At 67.6% G+C, this 15,385-nt stretch overlaps 2 protein-coding genes across 6 annotated transcripts in view; one reads left to right on the top strand and one right to left on the bottom strand.

Annotated features, from left to right (window-relative positions):
* Positions 1 to 8,466, top strand: part of LOC120391925 (GRAM domain-containing protein 2A-like) — a 29,188-nt gene extending 20,722 nt beyond the window's left edge. For all 5 annotated transcript variants that reach the window (XM_039516191.1, XM_039516192.1, XM_039516194.1 and 2 more), the window contains 5 exons: positions 2,093 to 2,156; positions 2,599 to 2,661; positions 4,098 to 4,194; positions 5,473 to 5,577; positions 7,051 to 8,466. In XM_039516191.1, the coding sequence (XP_039372125.1) occupies positions 2,093 to 2,156; positions 2,599 to 2,661; positions 4,098 to 4,194; positions 5,473 to 5,577; positions 7,051 to 7,066 (345 nt within the window). In that variant the 3' untranslated portion in view covers positions 7,067 to 8,466. The remainder of the gene's footprint in view (positions 1 to 2,092; positions 2,157 to 2,598; positions 2,662 to 4,097; positions 4,195 to 5,472; positions 5,578 to 7,050) is intronic.
* A 1,145-nt stretch (positions 8,467 to 9,611) lies between these two features.
* Positions 9,612 to 15,159, bottom strand: C26H19orf71 (chromosome 26 C19orf71 homolog). Its single transcript, XM_039516051.1, has 4 exons — positions 15,005 to 15,159; positions 13,734 to 13,966; positions 10,316 to 10,441; positions 9,612 to 9,770 (listed from the first exon to the last, which is right to left on the bottom strand). The coding sequence occupies exons 1-4, from the start codon at positions 15,076 to 15,078 to the stop codon at positions 9,628 to 9,630; spliced, it is 576 nt and encodes a 191-aa protein (XP_039371985.1). The 5' UTR covers positions 15,079 to 15,159; the 3' UTR covers positions 9,612 to 9,627.
* Positions 15,160 to 15,385: the final 226 nt, after the last annotated feature.

Here is a 15,385-nt window from a genome sequence, read left to right as displayed (position 1 = left end):
GATGGGGCGGGGTCCCGGGAGGGGACGGTCAGGGGACAGGGAGCAGGGGTTGGATGGGGCGGGGTCCCGGGAGGCGGTCAGGGGACAGGGAGCAGGGGTTGGATGGGGGCGGGGTCCCGGGAGGCGGTCAGGGGACAGGGAGCAGGGGTTGGATGGGGCGGGGTCCCGGGAGGGGTGGTCAGGGACAGGGAACAGGGGTTGGATGGGGCGGGGTCCCGGGAGGGGCGGTCAGGGGACAGGGAGCAGGGGGTTGGATGGGGCGGGGTCCCGGGAGGTGGTCAGGGGACAGGGAGCAGGGGTTGGATGGGGCGGGGTCCCGGGAGGGGCGGTCAGGGGACAGGGAGCAGGGGTTGGATGGGGCGGGGTCCTGGGAGGCGGTCAGGGAACAGGGAGCAGGGGAAGTTGGATAGGGGTGGGAGTCCCAGGGGCCTGTCAGGAGGTGGGGTGTGTGTGGATAGGGGTCAGGCGGTCAGGGGACAGGGAGCAGGGGTTGGATGGGGCAGGGGTCCCGGGAGCGGTCAGGGGACAGGAGCAGGGGTTGGATGGGGGCGGGGTCCCGGGAGGTGGTCAGGGGACAGGGAGCAGGGGTTGGATGGGGGCGGGGTCCCGGGAGGTGGTCAGGGGACAGGGAGCAGGGGGTTGGATGGGGCGGGGTCCCGGGAGGGGTGGTCAGGGGACAGGGAGCAGGGGGGTTGGATGGGTCGGGGGTTCTGAGGGGGGCAGTCAGGGGGTGGGACGTGGGAGGGGGCGGGTGGGGGCAGGGGCCAGGCTGTTTGGGGGCACAGCCTTCCCTACCCGGCCCTCCGTACCGTTGCGCACCCCGACGTGGCCCTCCGGCCAGAACGTTTGCCCGCCCCTGTGTGGGCAGGAACACACCTGCCTGGGCACCCTGGCGGCTTGGACGTGCCCCTGGTTGCCCGGCTGCTGCCCGGCTCCAGGGGCTGGGGCTTTCCCAGGACTGGTGCTGTCTGGTGCGGGTGGAGGTGGCAGCCGGCCAGCAATCCTGGCTGCCTGGGGCGTCTCCATGCCCCCTGCTGCCGCTCTCGGCTGGGCTGCCCCAGTCAGAGGGACCCTGTGGGGCAGCTGGAGCAGCCCGGCCTGTGAGCCCAGGGCACGTGGGACTGTGGGCAGAGCCCAAACTCCCAGGAGGGGGAGGGGCTCTGAATCCCAGCCCCAGGCCGAGGCAGACCCCCCAGCTGGCCCCCTGCTCCTCGGTGCCCCCCCTTGCCTTGGGGATCCCTGAAGCCGAGGCTTCTCCTTTGCCACACAAACCCATTGGCACTGCCAGTGTCTTTGCAAAGCGCTTGGGGAGCCAGGCGCCCCCGGCGGGACGCTGAGCAGAGCATCTCTGAATGCAGCCCCCTGCCCAGTGTAACCCCGGGCTCTGGCATCCCTGCCCTTCGCCACAAAGCCCTTGGCACGAGGGAGGTGTGACTGCCCCACAGCGGCCGAGCTGGCCTCCTGCTCGTTACGGATTAGTGCCCCTTGCCCGCGGGGTGCGGCAGCGCCCGGCTCAGACCCGGGCGCCTGGAGCGGCGCGAGTGGCTGGGAGGGAGCAGCTGGTGGAGCCTTGACGGAGCTGCTGGGCGGGGGCTGCCCGGGACCGGGGCTGCAGTTCAGCCCCCGTCAGCAGGGCCGGCTCCAAGTTTTTTGCCGCCCCAAGCAAAAAATTTTTCCCGTGCTCCCCGGCCCCACCCCAACTCCGCCCCATTCCAACCCCTTCCCCAAATGCCTGGCCCTGCCCCCCCCCCGGGCACGCCGCATTCCCCTCCTGCCTGGGGAGCAAGCCTGGGAGGGGGGAGAAGCGGCGCGGCGGGGCGCTCGGGGGAGGAGGCGGAGGTGAGCTGGGGAGGCAGCGGGGCCCAGGCCCAGGAATTTAGGTGCCGAGGGAAAGTTGAGGCGCTGAGGGAGGTCAGGCACCTGCAGGGAGAGGCAGGAGCTTTGTGCACCTCAGAGGGGCCAGGCCGGAGCGGAGTGGGAGCGAGAGCAGGTTGTGGCCGGCGCTGGGCGAGATGGCAGGAGGCAGAGCCCAGCGAGCGGTGGGGAGGGAGCACGGGGCCCCTTTTGTGACCTGCAGCTTTTCCCCTTCCAGACCTCGAGCCAGTCAGACCTGGAGCTGAACCCCCCCGAGTCTGACGGCCTCCCGGACCAGCAAGGTGAGCCAGGGCCCTCAGAGCCTGGCCCCCCAGCCCTCGCACACTCAGCAGCCCACGTGCAAATGAGCATGCAACGAGGAGCTCCCTAGGGGCCTCCTGTCGCTTCCATTCCGGGCAGCATCCTGCGCCCTTGGCCTGCGTCTGAGCGTCGCAGCGTCCGGCCAGGAGCCTGGCTCCAGCCACAGCCGCTTCTATTAGGTGCAATGAGTTTGAGCAGCCTCCACTCAGCCCCCTCCTGGCGGGGTGGAGCTGGTGCCGGCTGGCACTGTGACCCCAATCCCCTGCCCTGCCTGGGACAGCAGGACCCCCAAAGGCAGGCAGAACACGCCATGCCTGGCCCACAAGCCACGGCCCCCCAACCTCCCTGGGGCGGCACACGGGAGCCTGGCACCGGGCTGGGCACAGGCAGTGCCAGTGACTGGGTCTCCTGTTGTGTGTGCAGACGGGCTGGGCCCAGAGCAGAGCAGAGAGGACGAGGACGAGGAGGCGGCAGCGCCGAGCAAAGGTAAGCGGATCCCTCCGGCCCAGGCTCGGGGTGGGGGTGCCCAGGCAGGACCCCCTGCTCCTGCTCTCCCGTGGGCACTGTGCCCCGATGCAGAGCTGAGGTGGTTCCATGGACCCTCCCCGGTGGCCATCCCTGGCACAGGACCCCGGGCACCCGCCTGCAGCCACTCGGGGCATTGTGACAGGTAGCTGTGGGCAGCTGGGAAGGGAGGTAGCTGGCATCCCCTGGCTGCTGAGCCCCCGTCCCGGCTGGTCCTAGCAGCTCCCAGAGGTGCCTCCCAGCTACACGTCTGCCCATGGGGCAGAGAGCTGCTGTCGTGGTGTTTGCTGCCAGGCGTTGGCACATCACCCCCTTGCCAGCCCAGAGTCTGAGCAAGCTGTGGGAGCCCTGCTGGCCTCCGTGCCGTCACCCCAGCCTGACCCTTGGCATGGACCCGGCGCAGGCTGCCAGCTGGGACACGCACCGGGCACCGGGCCGGGGAGCCGGTCCTGGAGGGGTCTCGCTGTGGCATCCCTATGGGACTGGGGTAATGCACGGCACCTGCCCAGACGTCGTCTGGCTGGGCCCTGAGGGGGCACAAGCCGCGGAGCCTGAGCCCCTGGGCTTGGCAGCCCCAGCGGGGGTGGGGGGGTCCTTTGTCCTCCGGGCTGCAGAGGGTGGCTGCTATGCAGGCTCGGGAGGGGGGCAGGGCAGTGGGGGCTTTTGGGGGCAGGGCAGTGGGGCTCTGAGGGAGGCTGGGCAGCGGGGCTCAGGGGCAGCAGGGGCTCGGGGGCAGGGCAGTGGGGGCTCTGAGGGGAGGCTGGGCAGTGAGGGCTTTGGGGGCTGGGCAGCGGGGCTCAGGGGCAGTTGGGGCTCGGGGCTGGGCAGTGGGGGCTCTGAGGGGAGGGGCTGGGCAGTGAGGGCTTTGGGGGCTGGGCAGCGGGGCTCAGGGGCAGTTGGGGCTCGGGGGCTGGGCAGTGGGGCTCTGAGGGGAGGGGCTGGGCAGTGAGGGCTTGGGGGCTGGGCAGCGGGGCTCAGGGGGCAGTTGGGGCTCGGGGGCAGGGCAGTGGGGTTGGGAGGACTGGGCAGTGAGGCCTGGGGGCTGGGCAGCGGGGCTCAGGGGGCAGTTGGGGCTCGGGGGCAGGGCAGTGGGGCTTTGGGCAGGGGCTGTGCAGTGAGGGCTTTGTGGGGCTGGGCAGTGGGGCTCAGGGGCAGTTGGGGCTCGGGGGCAGGGCAGTGGGGGCTCTGAGGGGAGGGGCTGGGCAGTGAGGGCTTGGGGGCTGGGCAGCGGGGCTCAGGGGGGCAGTTGGGGCTCGGGGGGGCAGGGCAGTGGGGGTTGGGAGGGGCTGTGCAGTCCTGGGGGGCTGGGCAGTGGCAGGTCCCCCCGATCCCTCCCAGGGTAGCTAAGGACCCCAGCCCTGCCTCCCCCCACCAGTGACGGCTCCTTTTCCCGGCAGGGGGGGCGTGGCCAGGCAGGCAGACGAAGAAGAAGCCCAGGGGCTGGTGGGCGCAACTGAGCACCCTCAACATCGTCATCCTCATCTACCTGCTGCTGTGAGTCCCGGGGCAGCCGGGCCAGTGGGCACCAACGGGGCCTGTTCGAGTGTGGCACCGGGCAGCGCTAATAGCAGGGCCCCCCCCCGCCTTAGCTCCGGTGCCCGCGGACTCAGCCTGGTGCTCCTGGCACAGGGGCAGAACGTGCTGGTCTCCGGTCTGTGCGCCGAAGCCCCAGCCGTCCTGGCTGCCGGCTCTCCCCCTGCGCTGGCTCCTGCCCGCGGCTCCGTGCCTGGCGCCATGCATGGACAGGCCCTCTCGCTGTGTGGGTGGCATCTGGGGGCGTTCCCCAGCTCCCCGCCGGGCTGGGCCTGTCCCAGACGGAGCTCGGCGGCTCCCAGCGCTGTGGGGCTAATTAACCACTGTCACAAGAGAGCTGGGAGTTTGCGGTTCTGCTCCGGCTAAGCCCAGCTCCCGCAGGCAGCCTGCCCTGGGCTCCGGACTCTAAGCAGCTATTTGTCAGCCCGGCTCCGCCAGGCCAATGCCCCTGCCCGGTGTGCCAGGACCGCCCGGCTCTGCCCGGTGCATGCCCCCCCCAGTGTGCCAGGACCGCCCGGCTCCGCCAGGTGCATGCCTCCCCCCCCACCCCGGCCGCCCTGGTGTGCCCAGCTGGCCCGGCTCCGCCAGGCCAATGCTGCTGCCTGGTGTGCCAGGCAGGCCCGGCTCCGCCAGGTGCATGCCCCCGGCCGCCCGGTGTGCCAGGCAGGCCCAGCTCCACCAGGTGCATGCCCCTCCCGCCCCGGTGTGCCAGGCCGGCCCGGCTCTGCCCGGTGCATGCCCCCCCCCGCCCCGGTGTACCAGGCCAGCCCGGCTCCGCCAGGTGCATGCCCCCCCACAGTGTGCCAGGACCGTCCGGCTCTGCCATGAGCGTGCCCCCCCCGCCCAGTGTGCCAGGCCGGCCCAGCTCCGCCCGGTGCATGCCCCCGCCCGGTGTGCCCGGCTGGCCCGGCTCCGCCAGGTGCATGCCCCCCCCCACAGTGTGCCAGGACCGCCCAGCTCTGCCATGTGTGTGCCTCCCCCCCCGCCCGGTGTGCCAGGCCGGCCCAGCTCCACCCGGTGCATGCCCCCAGTGTGCCCAGCCAGCCCGGCTCCGCCAGGTGCCTGCCCCCGCAGTGTGCCAGGACCGCCCAGCTCCGCCAGGTGCATGCCTCCCCCCAGTGTGCCAGGCCGGCCCGGCTCCGCCAGGTGCATGCCCCCCCCGCCCCGGTGTGCCAGGCCAATGCCCCGCCCGGTGTGCACAGCCTGCCCGGCTCTCTGCTCACGCTGCCCTCCCCCCAGGGTGGTGGTGCTGCTGCTGTCCTCGGGGTACATCGGCCTGAGGATCGTGGCACTGGAGCAGCAGCTGATGTCAATGGGGGCCTGGCCGGAGCTCGACCTACACCAGTGAGTAGCAGGGCCCCGCGGGGGGGAGTAGGGACCCAGCGAGCAGGAAGGGCCCCAGCTCCCGCTCCCAGCCATGGTCCAGGGGCCAGGGCAGCAGCAGGCCCCCAAACCCTGGGTCCCTTGGGCAGGTCACGTCCCCTCCTCGGGCTGTTTGAGGGGCGGCTGCTGTCTCGTGTCTGTGCTGGGCCGGCCCAAGGGGAGATCGAGCAGCCCCTGCTGGCCGGGCGTGTTGGGGGAAACACGGGGCCCTTAACGCCCACCGAGCGCCACGGCAACTGGACCCCAGCTTGGGGCTTGGCCTCGGGGCGGCACCGCGCCGTTTGCAGGGGTCTTTGCTGGGGGCCGGAGGAGGCAGTGCCCAGCTCCTGGCGGGCCGAAGGACTCACTGGAGCCTGCAGCTGTTGGCCCTGCGGAGGGCAGGCGCTGGGGGCACATCCAGGCTGGTGCAGGACCAGGCGTGGAACCCAGGCGTCCGGGCTCCCAGCTCCATGGCCCAGGGGGCAGCAGGCAGCCATGCTCCTGCCAGGGCTGTGCAGGGCGGGTTAGTTCTTTAACAGGCAGAAACGCGGGTCAATTCCCTGGCTCTGGGCCATGGCTGCAAAGCCACTCGGCCTTTTCCTGCTGTTCCCGTTCCGCTCATTTCACACGGGGCGCGTGGGGGGCAGAGGCGGCCCCAGCCGCAGAGCAATTGGCTTCCTGCCTCCCCGTCCCCCCCTACAGAGCTGCGGCCCCCCACTCCGGGCGCGATTCCCGACCTGCTTGGGGTTAGCAGCAGGTCGCCTCGCTAGCACCCAATCACCGTGTAGGGAAGCAAAGGGGGGGGCACCCAGAGCCCCCGCTGGTGGGGCTGGACCTGCTCCTGGCCTGCTGCGCTGTCCCCCCAGCACCATGCCAACCGGGGGGTGCTCATCACCCCCCACGCCAGCCCCCTTGGTCAATGGCAGTTCTGGGCTGGGGGGGGCAGGCAGGGCTGGGGGGGCTGAGAACAATGCCTGTGATCAGTGCTGGGGTCATCACGGGAGCAGTAACTAAACCCCATTTAGTCAGCAGCGAGCGCCGGGAAGGGACTGAGCTGTTCCCCAGCGGGCCCCTGTAGCCATCACAGCTTGTGAGCAGCACTAGCCCCAGGCTGGCAGGCTCGGCTGCGCCGGGAGCCCTGGCCCATGTGGGCTGTGGGCATTGCACCGGCGGGACGCTTCGTCCGCAGCCCCCCCTCGGGGTACTCCCCCCGCTGCAGCTCCAGGACCCTGCACCCAACAGCCGGGGGTTTGTTAGCTGGTCACCACCCCCTGCAGGGGGAGGCAGCTGTGGTTTCAGATCTTGGCCCCCCAGTAACCGGGGGGGGCATTTGCTTAGGGAGGAGGGGCTGAACCCCCCCCCCCCGGTGCCCCCTGAGCCAGCCTGTCTTCCCCCGCAGCTGCAGTAATTTGTCCCGCTCGTTTGCTTAACCAGATTTCTCCTGTTTATGTAAAGGTACAAGACGACCTGAAAGCAGGGAGGCCTCAGGCTGCACTCAGCACCGGAGGGAGCCTCGTGCCCGAAGGCCCAGGCTTGCTGCTGGCAGACGCCGCCCCTGCCAAACGGGCTGGAATCCCCCTCCCCTCGTCCTGAGCCGCGGCTGCCCTCAGCAGAGCTGGGGCTGATTTCTGAGGCGACCAGGGCAGGGAAAGGAAGCGACAAGGCCTGGCCCAGGAACAGCTCCTGGCTGATGAAATGCAGCCAGAGCAGAGCTGGTGCCGATGCCGATGCCGGGGACAAGCTGAACGTCTCCTGAAAGAGTCCTGTACTGAGCGTTAGTAGCGCCCCAGCTTTCCCTGGGTGACCTGCGGAAGCCCCGCTGCAGCTGGCCCGTTGCGCTCAGGATTCCTGCTCCGCCGCAGGGTTTGCAGCCTCAGCTGCGATGGACGCAGGGCCCGCCTGCACCGAGCAAGCAGCTTCCACGCAAACTTCAGCTGAGGCAGCAAACCCTTGATGGGCTCATTCCAGCTGCCGCGTCCTTGTGCCAAGGAAATGGGCGTTTTCAGCTTCCGCCCTCGGCCACTGGCGAGCGGGAGACTATTCGGCCGGGCCGGGCGGGGAGCGACGCTGCCTGGCTCTCACAGCAGCTGTGCCATGGGAGCTGGCCTCTCGGGCCCCCAGGCAAGGCACAAGCCACCTGCTGACCTCCCCCGGGTGTTTCACTCCTCCAGCACCGAGCATCACCCCCCCCCCGCCGCTGTCTGAGCCCCCCCGGGCTCGCGTGTGCTCAGGGCCCCTCCTGGGGGGGGAGACGTGCTGCCTGGGCTCCAGCGGGGCTCCCTGCGGGCACAGGCTGCTGTGGGAGGCAGCTGCTGTCAGCCTCCAGGGGCGCCAGCCAGGCCTGGAATGCACCTCTGCCCACCCGCGGGAGATGGGGCTGCGGGTCCCCTGGGGGTTGCAGGTCCCCTAGGGCCACTGGTCGCACTGCTGGGAGGACCGTGGCAGAGCTTGGGCCGCGGGTTCTGGTCAGTTACAGGCTGGGGGTCCGGGGCAGAGCGCTGAACCGGTGGGTACAGCCCCCGGCCCGTTGCTCCAAGAACCAAGCCCAGCGCCCTGGTGCCCAGCCGGCTCCTAGAGCAGAACAAGGGCCCAGACCAACCCGCTGGGGCGAGACTCCAGCTCGGCCTCAGGCCCTGTGCCCCATGGGCCGGACGATCCGGCCCCTCCCCTGCTCTCCATTCGGCTTGGTGCTGCAGGCCAGCGCTCAGATGGTGCCAGGGGAGAGTCCAGGGCAGCACCGCAGGGCCGTGCCCCACGCTGGGCAATGCCAGACGCTCCCCTGTGTCATCCCCCCCCCCCGGGGCCGTGAGAGGAGGGCGGGTAAAGGGCTGGGCTCTGTTAGTAATAAAGACAAGCCAGCCACGCGCTCCAGCTCCGGCTCGTGTGTCTGCGGCAAAGCTCTAGGCCTGCAGGGAGGGCTGGGCGCCCGGGACAGAGGGATCCCACTGGGTGGGGGAGGAGGGGGCCACTTGAGTCCTTGCTGTCCCCTTGCCCTGCAGCCTGGACCCATCAGAGCCAGGGAGGGGGGAGCTTGGGCACTCGGGGCAGGGGTGGCTCGGTGGTCTGAGCATTGGCCTGCTAAACCCAGGGTTGGGAGTTCAATCCTTGAGGGGGCTGTTTAGGGATCTGGGGCAAAAATCTGTCTGGGGATTGGTCCTGCTTTGAGCAGGGGGTGGGACTAGGTGACCTCCTGAGGTCCCTTCCAACCTGGTATTCTATGAGCCTATGGGGGTGCGGGTCCTGGAGAGATGGGGGGGGCCAGGTAAGCCCAGCTGCCCAGGCAGCGAGAGTCCTGGGGCCCAGAGATGGTCTCAGGAAGCTGCTGGGGCAGAACAGCTGCCAGCCCCGGGGGCTGCCTGCAACTGGAACAATGCAGGGGCGAGATGGGGGGTGAGCCCTGCCCTGGGCACGGCCAGCTCAGAGCCGCAGTGGTGCCGCCGAGGAAGAACAGAGCAGCGAACCCTGGGGGGCCTGAACCCCTGCCCCCAGCATCAGCCATGTCCCCTACAGGCCCCAGGCCAGTGGGGGGAGGAGCCCAGAGCAGGTTCTGCCCTTGGCACCTGCTGCCAGGGGAAGGGGGAACGGGGCCCACACACAGCGCCAGCGCCTGGCCGGGGCAGCAACAAACACCGGGGGGGGGGGGCTGTTAACTCCTCTGGCTGCCCCTCCCTCCGGCCCCAGGGCTCAGCCGTGGGGCAGAGCTGGGAAGGCAGCCAGGAGTTCCCCGAGGGGCGAGGCTGTGTGCCCGGGGGAACCCGCTGGCGGTGGCACGGCGGCCGAGGCAGGTGCCTGGGTGGGAAGGGCCTGCTGCCAGCTCAGCCTGCACAGACACAGGCCTGGCGTGAGTACCCAGGGTCGCCGGCCACAAGCCCAGAGCCAGGCTCATTGCAGGAGGACACCCGGGGGCCCCTGGCAGCCCAGCAACTCGGGCCATGGGGAGTGACTCAGCCCCCCAGCCCCCCTCGCTCCCCCCACAGCCCCACTCGCTTCCTCCCCCAGCCCCCACGGAGGCAGCCTGGGGCACAGCAGCGTTTACTGGTGGGTGGACGGCTGGTGGCTGAAGAGCGTCCAGGTGCGGAGGTCGCTGGTGGTGAAGGCGGGCGTGTGGGCAGCCAGGTAGGGGACGTAGCCAGCGCGGCCCTTCAGCTCACTGCTGGCGCGGTTACGGTTGACAACTGGCGAGGGGAGGAGAGAGCAGGTGAGCGGGGGGCACGGGAGAGATGTTAGAGCAGCCAGGGGACCCGGGGCCTGCCTGGCCAGACCTCGCCCCTGGTTTAACACTGCTGGTCCCTTCCCCAGGGAGCTGCTTCGCAGCTGGGGGACAGGAGAAGGGACGTGCCCCACCTGTGAGAGGCCGGGGGGGGGGGGGGGGACAGGCTGCACCCGGCCCCACCTCCCCCTTTACATGCTCTCAGGCTAATGGCAAGAGACTCGTCCCCAGGGCACCCGGGCAAAGGCGGGGCCGGATCAATAGCCCTGCCCAGAGCGGGAAAGCCATTTGCCCAAGGCAGCTGATGGCGGCGTGAGGGGCAGAAGCCAGGAGTCCCCCAGCCCACTGCCTCCGGGCCCTGCGTGTGTGTGTGTGGGCAGGGGGGACATGGCGAGTGGGGGAGAGGGAGGAGACTCGGAAGCAGCAAAAGGTCCCTCCGGGGTCAGAGTCAGTGACCTGCTCTGCCCCCTCCCCGCCCCAGCCCTAGCGATCCAAGCCCCACGCGCTTACCATGCTCCTTTCCTAGGACGGGTCTGTCTTGCCACCGGAAGGCCCCCCACCTGGTACTGGGCTCCAGGTACTGAGCAGGGACCACGGGGTCAAACCACGACACCTCCCGCAGGTGCTGGGCATAGACTGTTGGAGCAACACAAGCACAGCGGAGTCACCGGGGAGGGCGGCCAGCCAGGCGCGGCTCGAGGAGATGCCCAGCCTGCCCCAGCACCCGTTCCCAGCCGGGGTGGGACTGAGCTTCCCAGCAGGGGCCGCTCCTGCTGAGCTCGGCCAGGTAGCCGTGAACCCGCCGCGTCACCTGCCTTAGAATGATTTACCATCCTACTGAACACAGCTCTGGCCAGTCCTAATAACCCCAGCTCTGAGCCTTGTCCTGTAGCCATGTAACCGCCGGGCCGGCCGCGTTACTGCCTTGTGGCAAGGGGTTCCACGGGCTGGCTAGCCACCATCACATGCAGAGTGTGAGATTTTACAGCCCAAGCAGCCTGCAATCACCCAAAATACTGGGTTTAAATGCATTGGAAATACATTTCCTTGGCCTCAGCTTGTCAGTTACTTGAAAACCGATGTCCCCGAAACAGCCCAAAGAGTCACCTGGGGGTCAGGGCCTGGCACAGACAATTTCAGCCCCAAAGGAGACTTTCCCAGGAGGTCACAAGCGAGTGACTTTGTGTCTTGTAACCCTCACGTGAAGCACAAGAGCTTTCGACGCTGGGCCGGCGTTCCCCGGAGAGGGAGGAGCGGGGCTCTGGAAAGATGGGCTGGTGGGGGGCGTGGGGGCAGAGAGTGGTCTCAGGCCCAGCTGATGCAATTGTGCATCACACCGTCAGCATGGCTCCGTCGTGCTGACTTGCCTCACGCCCTGAGCCGTGGTGACCGGCCCCGGGGCCTGAGTCCTGCCGCAGTGCAGAGCAGAGCTCCTTCTCCACCTCCAAAACAGGTGCCAAAGCTCCCAGCACAGCTGTCCAGGTCCTTGCAGCTGCTGTGCAAAGAATGTGAGCACCCCCTGCTGGACCGTTGATGCATCGTACCTGCCCGGTGTGCAGCACGGCCCTGATTCCCCGCCATGCCCCCGAGAGCCCTGGCCCGTTCCCACAAGGGGAGCTACGCAGCAGCAGCGACGGACGCGTGACTCATGCGGAGTATCGGAGCCTCGACTTGCTCCCACTTCCCACAGCCTTGGGGCGCCCTCGGCCCTGCCCCCCCCAACCACTGCCTGCAGCGTCGCTTGCGTACGGCACGGCCTTGACGCTGCCCCTGGGGAAAGCCTGCGTTTCCCCTGGCCTTGACTACAGCAGCTCTGGTGCAATCCCGGCCCCTGCTCCCACGAGGCCGGCGAGCCAGGCTCCCGCCTACGCGCACGGTTAGAGGGGGTCCCAGCGGCCCTGCCTGGGAATCAGGGTCAGCTCCAGAGGTTCTTTTACAAAAAGCCACCAGCAATTAGGCCGCTGGTGGTGCTGCTCGGCGCCGTGTTTCCGTGCGCTCACGTGGGGGCCTGTATCCAGCCGTTGTCTCGTCTTGGCCAGGCGGCTCTTCAGGGCAGGGAGCAGCTCCGTGGTCTGTGTTCGCCCAGTGCCCAGCACGGTGGGGTCCCAGGCATTAGGGTAACACACACACACTAAAAACTCATCATCTAGGCAGAGGGCCATTGCCACACTCGACTCAGCCCCTAACGGAGCCTGGCACGTCCCATGCCATGAATTTGCATTGGAGCCACGTCACCTCCACATTCATTGGAGATGAGACTCCCAGGGCCTATAAAACTGCAGACATGATTCCCCCGTTGCTCCGACCCCAGGGCAGAGCGAGCGCAGAACCGGCCTGACGCACCGTGGCCCTGCAGCTGGGGGTGTGCGGACACAGGGCAGCAGGCAGTCGGCCCAGTAGCTTTTAGGGCCTTGGCTGGGGCTATTACTCAATGGCTGCTCCAATGACGTGTTTAACACACATCGAGCATAACGAAAGGAGAAGCTGCAAGGTCGTCGCTCAGGTTTCTTTCAGCACATCGTAGTCACGTTCTTAGTAGTTGTTTTTATTAGCGACGTGCCTTGGGGCACGTCTACACTGCAAGACCCCTGCCCCCCGGCAGCGAGTGTAAGAGGCCAGGGCTACAGCCCTGTTCCCCCAGGGTTTGTGCTCCCGGGCTGGAAACAGCCGCTCCAGCTCCGGGACCCAGCGCGGGGTGGGTCTCAGAAGGCAAATGGCAGCGTCTGTACAGCTGTTTCCAGCCCCGGAGCACGAGGCCGAGTTTGAAGCCCTCGACTCGGAGACTCGCTGCTGCAGGATTTTGTTACCATGCCAGTGGAGTCCTGGTCCGTGACTCCAGTTTCTGTGCGCTAGGGGCTGGACACACAGAAGACGGAGGCCAGTCCCCTGCCGCCGCAAGCCTCAGCAGAGATTTTTGAAAAGGACGATTAGATGATGTTCTATTTCCCAGCATCCTACAAATGTGTCTTAAGGACACCACAGCTGAGTAGCCTGCCGGCTGGGATCAGTAGCCCGATGCCTCAGGGAATGCAGCACCAATGAGCGTCAGAGCAGAAAGCTTTCAAGGAAGGTTCTGTCTAAGCCCCTGCTCTCCTCTGGATTCCAGTGCCAAGCATTGTAGCCCTGGCTGGCAACCTGGCATGGGAGGAGCATTCAGAGAGACCAGCGTGGAAATACGATTTAAACTTTCTGATCAATGATTATCGGCCTTTGCACTTCCACAGCCCTGTTCATCAGAGGATCTCAAAGGGCTGCACAAACATTTAGCTTCACGACTCCTTTTACAGGCAGGGAAGCCAAGGCACAGCGTGGTTCGGTGACCGACCCACAGGTCACACAGTGAGTTGGGGGCAGAGCTAGGATGGAACCCAGGATTCCTGCCACAGTGCAAGACCCAGAAGTGAGCAGCCACCCTGCACACTCGCCCCCAGTTACTGTGCCCTCGCTGGTGCCGCATTCCCCCGGGCAAGGTGCTAGGAACGCTGGGGTCACCCCCCGGTTCTTGGCGCTGCACTGAGCTGTTGCATGTATTGTGGGAAAACTCGCCTGCCCTAGTTCAGCACCAGGCCGGTCTGCAGAGCGAGGCCCGTCGGGGCGATGACAGGAGCCAGCTGTGGGTATCAACAGGCTGAGTTTGGGAAACAGGCGGCTGGGGCTGGGCCCCAGGGGAGGCATGTGGCAGTGGCTTGTTGCCCTGGGCAGGCAGCGCAGGGTTTGCAAGGGGCTCCCGCGGGGCTGGGCTGCAAGCGGACACAGAGCAGTGGCCACAGCAGCTGCAGGGTTTCGGGCTGTTGGGTCCCCCTGTGCCGACCGGCTCTGGGAACGGTCTCGCTCTGCAGACGGGCACGGTGCAGGACACGAGACGGAGGGCGGGTTTCCAGCTCTCCGTCTCCACACGGCGCCCCTGCCCCCAGCCCCACCTCCTTACCAGGGGGCAAGGTCTTCCGCTCCCTCTCGGCATGGGAGCGGGCCCAGCGGTGGGAGGCCTCGCGGCTCAGGCCGCTGGTGAGCGTGTACCAGGCGTCTCGGTTGTCGCTGTTGCTCAGCCCCGTGTACCAGGTCTGGGGGATGGCGTCTCGGCCCATGGGGGTGCACTTCCAGCGCACGGCCTGCTTCAGGACAGGGGCGTTGCGGGGCCCGTGCAGCGTGAGGTACTCGTCACTGCGGGGGAAAGGAGCCGTCACTGCGCTAGCGCCCGCCGAAGGAGGGATCGCACGGCCGGCAGGACAGGGAGAAGACACGTGGGGCCAGCCCGGCTCCTGCTCCAGGGAGCGCACGCCCTGGGCCTGGCGCCTAAGCTCCGAGCCAGGCTGCTGGGGTCAGGGCTCAGCGAGCTGGGGGAGGAGCTCAGAGAAAGCTGCTCCCCAGAGTGGAGAATGGGGGATCCCTAGGACACCCACATGGGCGCAGCCAGGGGTCAGAACATGCATGCACACACACACGTGTATCCTTGCTTCACGCAGGGGTCAGAACACACGTGTGCACACACACACACACACGTGTATCCTTGCTTCACCCAGGGGTCAGAACTCACGTGTGCACACACACACACACACAGTGTATCCTTGGTTCACCCAGGGGTCAGAACACACGTGTCACACACACACACACACACACACGTGTGTATCCTTGCTTCACCCAGGGGTCAGACCACACGAGTGTGTGCACACGCACACACACACACACGTGTATCCTTGAGTCACCCAGGGGTCAGAACACACGTGCGCACACACACACACACACACACACACACGTGTATTCTTGCTTCACCCAGGGGTCAGAGCGCGCGCACACACATGCTAGCGAGTAACCAGTTGCTGTCTAAAGGAGGCAAAGGCTGCCTGCCAGCCACACGCAACATGCAGGAGCCTGAGGTTTACGTGGACTGGGGGCAGGGGGTCCATTGAGAACCTGGTAATGAAGGAGAACAGCCGGCAGTGAGGGGCTGGTTTCAGGGTTGCGTCCCATCCCCGCTGAAGAGGTATTTCTGTTCCCTCTTGGCCGCCAGCTTGGCTGCCTGGCGCAGACCCCCCCCCCCACGGCATTCTGGGAGCAGCCCATCATCCCCACTCTACCACTGGGGAAACTGAGGCCCAGCGAGGCGAAGTGAGAGAGCTGGGACTGGGACTCAGGAGGGCGAGGGATTCCGGGTATTAGAAGAGCCAGAGACCTGCAGGCGGACGCCGGCGAGCCTCTCACCTGTACAACGGGGTCGGGAAGTCTGTCTCCAGCGTCCCCTGAGGGACGTATGGTCGGTCTGCCTCCAAATCCATCCCTCCGTGCCCGCCTCCTGCAGGCCACGCCGCCCCTGCCCGGGCTGCTGCCGGCTCACTGCTGGGCCAGTCAGCCTCCTGGGCTACTGTTGCCCAACACAAGCCTGGCAACCATCCCCTAGCAACCAGGCAGGCTGGCAAAGCAGGAAGCAGCTAGACTGTCTGCCAGGAGGGTGCCCGGGGGGGGGAGTGGCAGGCTTCGGGCAGCCCCCCTGGGGGCAGGATGCAGGACCATCCCCTCCGGGGGAATGGGAAGGTTTTCTTCTGGCTCCTCCGTATGTCCTTGCAGTACGAGGCAGGGTGCCCT

The sequence above is a fragment of the Mauremys reevesii genome, linkage group 26 (assembly GCF_016161935.1).
Source record: "Mauremys reevesii isolate NIE-2019 linkage group 26, ASM1616193v1, whole genome shotgun sequence".
Classification (NCBI taxonomy): Eukaryota; Metazoa; Chordata; order Testudines; family Geoemydidae; genus Mauremys; species Mauremys reevesii.
This window is presented reverse-complemented; position numbering and strand designations above follow the sequence as displayed.

Excerpts from the sequence above, each read along its gene's own strand:
- C26H19orf71 (XM_039516051.1), bottom strand. The coding sequence starts at position 15,078 with ATGGATTTGGAGGCAGACCGACCATACGTCCCTCAGGGGACGCTGGAG. Across the intron at positions 13,967-15,004 it reads TTCCCGACCCCGTTGTACAG|TGACGAGTACCTCACGCTGC; the intron begins GTGAGAGGCTCG and ends TTTCCCCCGCAG. Across the intron at positions 10,442-13,733 it reads GCGGAAGACCTTGCCCCCTG|TCTATGCCCAGCACCTGCGG; the intron begins GTAAGGAGGTGG and ends TTGCTCCAACAG.